Below are 9663 nucleotides of genomic sequence, written 5' to 3' on the forward strand. Positions count from 1 at the left end.
TTCACCAAATCAGAGGTTAGGGGTTCATCTGTCCACAAAAAACTGGGGGAAAAACTCTTCCCCCTTCCCCCCGGGAAAAGGGAGAGCACATGCTCTCAGTGCATTGCAGCAGCTACGTAGAGGTGCACAAGTGCAAGCAGCACGTGTTGTGTGGGGAGCAAGGCTCTGCTTGGAGAGAGCTCAAACTGGGTGGAATCAGATCCGTATCGCTCCTGGATGCAAACATGATTGCACTGGGGGTAGAGAAGGGACCTGCACGGCTGTAATTAGATGATCAGATCTCCAGAGCAGGATTCAGCTCATAACACATGTTAACCCTTTCCTCTAAGACTGTGGCATGCAAACTAAATTTTGCTACTATAAAACCTGAGCAGGTTTGTAATGCATGGGAAAGGATCACAAGTTTCTGGTCACTGGTATTCTTTCTGGCAGGTTTAGCACGTTTCCAGTTGTCTTGTGGTTAAGAACAGGTCTTACACACTACAAAAACCCCTTGTGAGAGAAATGGTCCCTGTCTGTGCAGGGGACTTGTGGGGTCTGGTGGGAGGAAGACTGGGTGCTGCTGCACTCCTTAGGCAGGAGCCATGTTCCCCCAGCAGCACCCATGCTCCTGGTAAAGCAGCTATAGGTAAGGTTTAGGCAAGAAATGTTGTGATCCATTGCACTTTCCTGTAACAGCACCAAGGAAGGGTGATTTTGGAGCCATGAGAAAGTGTTTCAGGCTGACTCAGCAGTTTTGTGATGGAGGCATTGGGAAATACGGATTTGACACCTAACTCTGCTACAGCACTGTGTGACCTTTAGCAAATCACCTTGCCATGGTGTTCCTTGACCTCCTGAAGTAAAATGCCAGTAACACTTCCTCGGTCATGCTTGTCTTTTTGGATTGTCACCTTTCCAGGGTAGGGAATGAGGTTTCACACTGTGCCAAGCAGCTGCTGTCTGGAAAGAAACAACATTCAGAGCTATGATAAATGACCTTAACATTCATTACATGCTCATTGCTCTAGACTTCCCACTGCTCACATATCCCCTGCTAGGGACAGTGACAATAAATACAGTCCGTTGTTCTGTTATAATAAACATATTCCCTGATATCTTGAAGAGTCTCTTGGTTTCTCGTCATGTCTCCTTCCCTGCTGTGCCGCCGAGGATAAGCTGCAAGTGTTGGAGAGGATGAAGGCTGTAATTTTTTTCTCCATCAATGTATGACAGCTCTTATTATTTTCTGACAACCTATACCTACATTTAGGCACACACTGCCTTGGCTACCAAACCCAGCTGATCTCCATTAATTCACATGGCTTCACACACAAGCAGGGACAAAGTGGTCCCTACCTTTCCTGTGGACTGAGAACTCTGTCTGAAGAGACTATAGTCTATTCTGAGTTCCTAGCTTGTAGGAAAGCCACAAACTCACATTGTCTTCACTAGGATCTGAATCTGTTTCCCTGAACTTGAGGTGAGCTCTGATCTAATGAAGGGCCCTAACAGAGCTTCACCAGAGCAAGGTCGGGGCATCTTGCCATAGCTCTCCCATGAGTGTTGCTGTCCTGTTGCCCAGCAAAGGTGGTTCAGACTTTTGCCACTGAGACATCCAATGGTTCATCACATAATGGTCTGGGCTCATGATTTCAAAACTGCTGCCCCACATCCTGGGGACAGCTTAAGGTGCAGTGAAGCTGCAAATCTCACCTCCTGCCATCTCCAGCCAGCCTTTCCAAACAGCCTTTCTACAAGAAATGCAGAGCAGCCTGGACACATAGGAAACAATATTTCCCTGCAAAACCAAAAGCTTTACACTTCAAGAGCAGTTCTTGCAGCAGGAAAGAGGGAACAGGTATGAGGTTGATCAGGTTGCACTGCTGAAGGTGTCCACACTGATGAGGGCAACACGTAAACAGGAATACAGTAAGTAGAGAAAAAAAGCTCATCAAACCTTCCTGTCCCACCTCAAAGAAACTCCCTGGCTCTTCCCAGAGCAGACCGAGGAAGAGGAAGGCTGAGATGCTGCTGCATGGCAGGAGAAAACACTGTGCGGGAGTTTTCTTCTCCCATACCTATCCATGGCCAAAGAGGCTCACCAGTGGGTCAGGTCTGTGGCTTGCTTTGAAAGCTCCTTGGACTCCTCCATCCCTGTTGGCAGACATCCATGCATTCCAGCCCTGGAGGTGGGGTTTAAAAGCTTGGCTTAAGTTAGGTCTCTAGCCTTCTTCTGCATTGGATGGAGAGAAATAGGCACCTGCATAGAGCAAATTGTCTGCCCTTATTTAGCTAGATCTTTTTTTTGGAGTGAGAACTTCTACAGCAAGCTGAGTGTCTTCAGAGCTTGTGCAAATTAATAGGATTGTCCAGAGCTCTGCGTTGGCCTGTACTAAGATAGAAACTCGAAATGATGCTTTCTCTGATACTCTATAAATATAGAAACATAAAATGGCTGTGTTGGATCAGACTCAGTGACCTGTCTTATCGTGCTGAAAGGTGGTTGGTTGTCTAGGGAAGGCATTACAGTGGTACTTCACCAGAATATATTCCCATGCTTCAACACTTTGCAGTTCAGGCACTTCCTACCTGAAGATGAGGTCCTTGCATTTCCTAACCCCTGCTGAGTTTCCTCTCTATGAACCCATCCTGCCTCCCTACAAGTGAGGAGATCCCCAGCACATCTCCACTACTGGTAAAGCACCTCCACCTCCTCTGGTCTGCTTTGAACCTGTTGCCTGGCAGCTCCACTAGATGTCCATTGACTAGAAGACCATTTACATGAGTGTAAACATAATTTTCATACACACACAATATAATTTGGTCATATTTGAGCATCATTCACTTTGCTGAAGGAAGTCCAATCTTGGTTCTGCTTTGTGTTAGCTTTGACTCCCTCCACTTTCTCAGAGTTCAGGCACTTACCCTGTGTGTTTCAGGATCACAAATTGTGGTAGCTCTGAAGTGGTTGAGTGAGGTGTGGGTTCTCCCTCTGAAATGACACAGCTCAGCTCTGCTATTTACTTTAATTAGATATAAATTCAGCACCACTGGAATGGTCCAAGGGCAGATTAACCATAGGTCTTGACCTGATTTGTCACTGTTTATTGCGAATGTGGACCAGCCACGAGGTGAGAGCTTTGCTTTGTCAATAAATCTCGGATGCAATGGGCTGCAGGAAAAGGAAAATTATCTGAGAAGCCTGGGTGGACACTGGAGAAAGCTTCCGCTCTCCTACGGTAGCCAGTTGACTGGATCAGGCCTATGGTGTTTAATTCACAAATGCGCAATCTTTAGCTCCTTTTACTTGTCCTCAGGCAGTCTCATAGATACCACCTGAAGTATATTAGAGCCTGGCTGATTATGGGTCTGCTCCAAAGCCCTCTGAAGTCAGTGGGAGTCTTTCCCCTGACTTCACTGTGTTTGGGGCAGGCCCTGGATGAATGTCCCTCAGGTTAGGCAGTTTAATCATCCATTCTGCAGTACACAAAGCAGATCACATACACTTTTAGCCTGCATTGTATGGTGTTATGAAATGAGAAGATTATTTGATATGATTCAGAGATAGTTCAGGCATAAGGTAAAAAAAAAAAAATACCTTTGAAGTTTTACATTACACTTCAGTTATTCCTTGAGGGGCAAATTCTCGTCACCTTACCCAGGTGAATATTGGGCTCGGTAATTTGGTCAAAAACATTCCATCAACCTTCTTTTTAATAGAAAATGTTGGTGAGGGGTGTTCAACCTGATGGAGACTTCAGCCAAAAAGAAGCAAAAAGAAAAGGTATATCCATACTTTTTCTTCTTTCAGAAATCAGAGAAAAAAATTATTGTTGAGAACAAAAATCTGGTTTGGAAGAATTTTCTAACAGGACAATAAAAGCAGTCTTTTTTTTTTTGCCACAGCCTAAGGAGAACAACCATCTTCCAACAACTTCAGTATCCATCTGGCACAGTTATTTCTAGCTGAGGCATCAGCCATGCATGTACCATCAGCCAGGTCTGACTCGCTTCTTGCCTCTCTTGGGTCAAGCTACAAAATGAGGCTTAGCCCCTCTTATTTTATGTGCTATCAGAACAAGAACAACAGGACCACGTCTCATGAACAAGCTGGGCATGATTTAGGCACATTGCATCCAAAGTCAGGTGAGACCTGCAGGGCTCATGGGGCCTTATCTCAAGAAGTCTGATGAAGATTTTCTATTGCTAGTAATACAGTGACAGCAAGAGCAGGGTACCTGTAGTCTCCTTGAATGCTACTACATCTTTTGAAATATTCCTAAAGATTTCATGGAAAAATCACCCTCAATCAGCATTAAAAAAAAGACAATAAAACCTTCTGTATAGGCACAATATATGGTGGGCAACTTTCATGGTCTTTGTGAGTGACAGCACAAATCAAAAGCCTCCTCCTTTGGAGGAGATGCAAACAACAGCCCATGGCCAGTGGCAGTAATTGAAGCCCTACTTCCAAAAGAGTTGGCGGGCGATGAAACCCAGTGTGGATGGCTGTGTTCTGCCTCTTGAATCCCCTCCCACCGCCCCGCAATATACTGGGTGTTGCTGGGGGTGGGGGGATTTAACTTTACTGGCACCAGAGTTTCCTTTGTTGATGGGAGCTGGGTCTCCTTTAGGGGACTGGGCCGATCCAGCTGTACTGGCAAAGCCTTTGTACTGTGGAGCAGCTCAAGTGCAGACCTGCAGTGGGTGCCTGCCTGAACCTCTGCTGGCGTGTCGATAAGGCCAGCGCTGAGCAAAGTTGAACGACCCCGTGCTGGAGAAGTGCCACACGTAGGATCCAGCAAGCATCTGTGTTACTGATCCAAGGCGGCTCTTGAAATGCCTTTGGACTCTACTTCTCTTTCAGTAGTTGTGTCTGCAGTCCTCAGTTGGAAAAGCCACAGTCCCTGGCGGGGAGCGTGGGAGGGTACAGGGCAGAGGCACCAGACAGTTGTGCTTGCAGTCATCAGCACAACCATGATTTCACATCACGTACCACTGTGCTCCATCAGTCTTGCCCAGTTGAGGTGGTATCTTTCTAGATGCCTTAGTGTCCAGCAGCCAGGATCTGCGGGGTCCACACTACTCACCATGAGATCACTGTTCTCTCAAAGCCAGAAGTCGTCATTTTACGGGGCGATTCCTATGGCTGCCAAAACAGAAAGGATGGAGGCCTGAAGTTTGTGGGTCTCTCCAAGGGAAGGACATTTCTCCGCTAACTTCACTAGGATCAGGCTATGCTCTGAGCTGCTGGGATATCACCTGGCCCAGGCTGGGAAGGGGCTCATTGTCATGGAGAACTGCCCATCCCAGGCATGGCCTTGGCATTTAGAGGGGAATGGGGGCTCTCAGGGTGGGGCCAGCAGCCTAATTGCCTTTGTCTTCCCTCTCCTTCAACGGGGGATCCACAGTAAATCCCCAAAGCCCATGACAATAGCTCTGCTGCTTTTAAGTGCCTTTCATTAAACTCAATCCCCTTGCCCTCCCTCTCTCCACGTTTGCTAAAAGAAGAGTCTCTTTTAATGACAAAAGGAAACCTAAAAGGCTGCCATTAGCTCATTCACTTGGCTCCTCTCTGCAGACTAGGTGTCTATTTGCTGAAATCTACTCTCAAGTGTTCCTTAAGCAGGTCGTTTTATGGTGAGCACATCAGCTTTTGGGGTGATGTGTCGGCAGGAGGGGCCTCAGGTCCTGGTTCCAGCTAAGGGCTCACTTTCCCTGGAGGGAGCAGAATTTGGTGCTGATGGCAGGAAAGGTGCACTGGGCGCAGTGCCAAAACCTCCTTAGAGCCCACCGTCACCCCTCAGGAGAGGGGCTAGAACACTCCAGTGGGTTCCCTGGCTCTGCGCTGGCATGTTCTGGCTATGCCACCACCCAACGGATGTGGCATGAGCAGGTCTGTTGGGCCATGGGATGTTTGCTGAGGACAGGCTGCCAGATGCAGACCACACAGCAACACAAATTTGCCACTGATTCGAGATTCTCACGAGCAAACATTTGTGGGTACTGTCTGTAGAAACATACATCTGATGGAAATGGCAGAGGGTAAATCCTGAACCAAATCTGATTGGAAGAACTGGACACATGCAAGGGTCCCACACGGGCCCACTGCTTGCTGAGGTCTGATGACATGCTGGTGGAGCAGAGAACGGGTGCAATGGTAACTTAGATACCTGAGTAAGCAGTTCCTGGCTTACTTAAGGACTGGCTTTTAATCTTCTGAAGGTGATGGGAATCCCTCTACCATTTTCAGAGCAAACTCAGCAGTCTAAAATCCAAATAAAGCTATTCCACATCTCATATGACTGAACCCAAACAGGACAAGAGTGACCACCGCGGCTTTTTGCTAATGGCAGCCTGCCCTTTCCCTCCCATTCTCACTACCACTGCATAATCTGAGATGCAATTAAAAACCAAGACATGGAGGAATTACCCCTAAAGCCAAGAAGATGGTATCAGTGCTGGGAAGGGGTGAGAGAGAGGGGGATGAGGCAGGAGTTGCCACCCACTCACTGGTCTCAGCTATTGCACAAATAGGGGTTGGCCAGCGCTGGGGAAAGTACTTGGTCCCAATCCCGAGCACATGGAAGTCATCTGACGTTTCGTCATGGCTTCATTATATTTTGGATCAGGCCAGCGGTTGGCCTTGCATCACTCGCTGTGTGTTATGCAGGTAGCCAGAGAAGAGGCGCTGCATCGCACTGCCAACAATTTTGTTTTCCGAATAGCCTGCAGGGATGGCCTTACATCATGGCAGATGCATATATGCTAAACAGCTGCAATTTCATGCTTAACTTCATTATTGATGCTACATTCCTCATGAAGACATTTATTTTTACACTTTACCCGCTCACAGCACCCAACAGACAGCTTATGCAAGCGGCAAGAATTGGGAGCTGATGGTTTTGATGAATTGCTGCTCTAGGATGGAGTCTCCTTTCCCCATCACTAGCTGCTGGCTCCAACTCCCCAACGACTCTGCCATTTTAAGCAGGTGCAATCCTATCCAAAAAAAACCACCCTAATTTGCAAAATGGATCGAGCCAACAGTCAGACTCAAGACTTGGTACCGCCTGTTAGCTAGCACCACACTGGAACCAGCCCCACTTCTTCTACTTTTGCGAGCTTTTATTTTTGTTTTACTAAACCAGGCTGAAAAAGGCTGGTTGTAATTCAGACCAGGGATAAAAACAAACAGACAAAACCAAACAAACACAAAAGCCCAGAGTGCCCACTCTGCACAGTGAGGCTACGAGAGGCTGCAAATCGGCTCAGATGCATCTCCTTTGGGCTCAGGGTAGTTTTTTTCCTTTTACTACGCAGATGAAATTGTTCATAAATCTTTGCGCCTTTTATCCCAAACCACGTAAAAGCAAAACCTGCCTCCCACAGAGTTTTAAAATACCTCAAAAGTACTGAGGAACAACCAGGCAAAAAAATCTAACAATTGTTAACATTTTATTCCCAACAGCTGTTCAGCCTGAAAAGTTTCATTAATACACTAACAAACAAAAACAAAACCAACCAAAAATTCAAAACAAATAAAACAACAAAAAAGAAGGGGGAAATGAAGTAAAATAAACTTTAACAAAGTTTAAAACACATTATAAATAAGTACAGCTCCAGAGCATAATTTACAAATATAAAACCACATAGAAACATATGTACAGAAGAGTTACATTACGTACAAATATGTATAAAAATACCCCAGCGTTTATTCTCGTGCTAAAGCTGCATGGCTAGATTATCTTTGGTACTAAGCTCAAGGAAAAAAGATCCGTTTTACAAGAAACGGCCCTGGCCATACAATACGTCATGCACAGGAAGACCAGAGTGAACCTCCGTGGGTTTCGAGGAGGTTTTGGGTAGGTGTTTACCCGCTGTATCCCCTCCGTGCATTGCATATTGCAGGATTAGGGCACAAAGCAAGGGCTTACAGAGGCAACTGCTGGCAGAAGAGTTTTTTAATACATTGTACAAGGCACTTCATAAGAAATCTCTTCATTTTTTTTTTCCTGCTCTCTTCTAAGACTCACTGGATGTCTACACTTGGCTCCTGCTGATATCGCTTTACAGTTATAGTTTTTAAACTTCTTATTCTACATTCAGAATGAGAAACCTCTGAAAACATTAATTCAGTTCACTTTCGTCTGCAGAATTTAGACAGCGAGCCATCTAAACCACCTAACATTTTCCAGGATGGGGAAAAGACTTTGCATCTGCCTTCTGCTGGTGCTTAAGGGGTGTTCTTATTTTGAAAGGTGAGAAGATCAGTCTTCCTGGAGGAACTCCTGGGAAGCGTCCACATTGAAATGCTGTTTGCAAAAGCATAGGGTCCGCCGTGCCACCAAATACACCTGCAACTCCCGTTCCCTTTGCAGCGCTCGCCGGCCGACTGCCCCAGCACCCTACACCTCTGTCCCATCCCGAGTGTAGATGAGGCTGTTAACCGTGAAGTTGTAGTAGTGGTTGTACTGGGCTCCCTGGCTGCTGCTGCTGGGATGGAAGGAGCTGTAGTAGGCGGGGGAAGGTCCCGCAACCCGCTGCAGCTGATCTGGTGAAGGCACCTCCTGAGAAGAGCTGCTGGACGGGGTGAAAGTGCCACTGCTCAGCTGTCCAGCAGAGAAGTTCCTGTGGTGCAGGTCACTGCCGAGCCCCCCTGTCAGCCGGCTGCCGCCACTGCTTAGGGAGCTCATGCCGCTGAAGAAGGTGCTGAGGCAGCTAGGGGTGGATGAAATGATACCGGAGGGAGAGGAGCTTTTGGGATGGTCCCTGGCAGAAGGCGAGGGGTCCAGCTCTGGAGGTGGGCTGTTTCCACACGGTTTGCCTGTGGCTGGGATGGGTCGGTCTTCCTCGGCCTTCAGGCCCCCCAGAGAGGAGGCTGCAGATGCGGTCGCAGGGGCGTTGGGCTCAGAGCGCCGCTTGCGTTTGCGACGGAAGTTCCCGTTGTCAAACATCTTCTCACAGTTGGGATCTAAGGTCCAGTAGTTTCCTTTCCCTGGTTGAAAACAGGAGAAACAAGAGAGAAAGTCAAATTCTGTGACAGTGAACCCCACCGCAGACAGATAAGCAATACCCATACCTTGCCTGATCGGCATAAAACCCAAATGTCCCTGACACCTGCTTCTCCTCTCTCTGTACAAGGACCAAAAATCTGGTTCCGGGACATCATCACCCCCACCTCTCCAATGCCCAAGTGAACCTGAAGGCCACATGGAGAACCTCCCTACTGCAGAGCATAGACTGGATCCCAGAGGATCTGCACCTCCATCTCTGACCTGGCTGAAGGGAACGTGAAGCAGAGCTCCCCTTGCTCCAGCTGCCCCACAGCTAGCAAAGGCACTTGCGGCCACATCAGTGGAGGATGATAAGGTGATGCCCATGCCATGGCTTTTCTCAGAAGAGAGGGTGGAAAGGTGGGCTGGTGCACCCAAGCACACCGAGGAAACAGCAGGACGGCAGCGCTGAGCTGTGGGGACGTAGTGTGAGGGGACTGTGGTGGCATTAGCTGTCCCTACACGTCTCTTGGCCGTGCCCGACAGGGGCAGTGACCCCACAAATGTCCCCGCAAAGTCTCCAGACCGGCATGTCCCCTCTCGGCCGGGACGGACCTGCATCGTTCCGGCGTGCCTCCGCCCTACGCCCACTCCCGGGCACCGGCTGTGCCCCGGGGCCAGGTCG

At 48.0% G+C, this 9663-nt stretch overlaps 1 protein-coding gene across 1 annotated transcript; it reads right to left on the reverse strand.

The window, feature by feature from the left end:
* Positions 1 to 8390: 8390 nt before the first annotated feature.
* On the reverse strand, positions 8391 to 9062 carry LOC104536582 (forkhead box protein I1c-like). The gene has a single exon (XM_010179236.1). It carries the CDS (start codon positions 9060 to 9062, stop codon positions 8391 to 8393), a length of 672 nt encoding a protein of 223 aa, XP_010177538.1.
* Between the last annotated feature and the right edge of the window lie 601 nt (positions 9063 to 9663).

Source organism: Mesitornis unicolor, unplaced genomic scaffold (assembly GCF_000695765.1).
Source record: "Mesitornis unicolor isolate BGI_N332 unplaced genomic scaffold, ASM69576v1 scaffold31882, whole genome shotgun sequence".
Lineage (NCBI taxonomy): Eukaryota > Metazoa > Chordata > Aves > Mesitornithiformes > Mesitornithidae > Mesitornis > Mesitornis unicolor.

What these genes read in the sequence shown, in the direction of transcription:
- LOC104536582 (XM_010179236.1), bottom strand. Translation starts at nt 9,062, where the DNA reads ATGGGTATTGCTTATCTGTCTGCGGTGGGGTTCACTGTCACAGAATTT.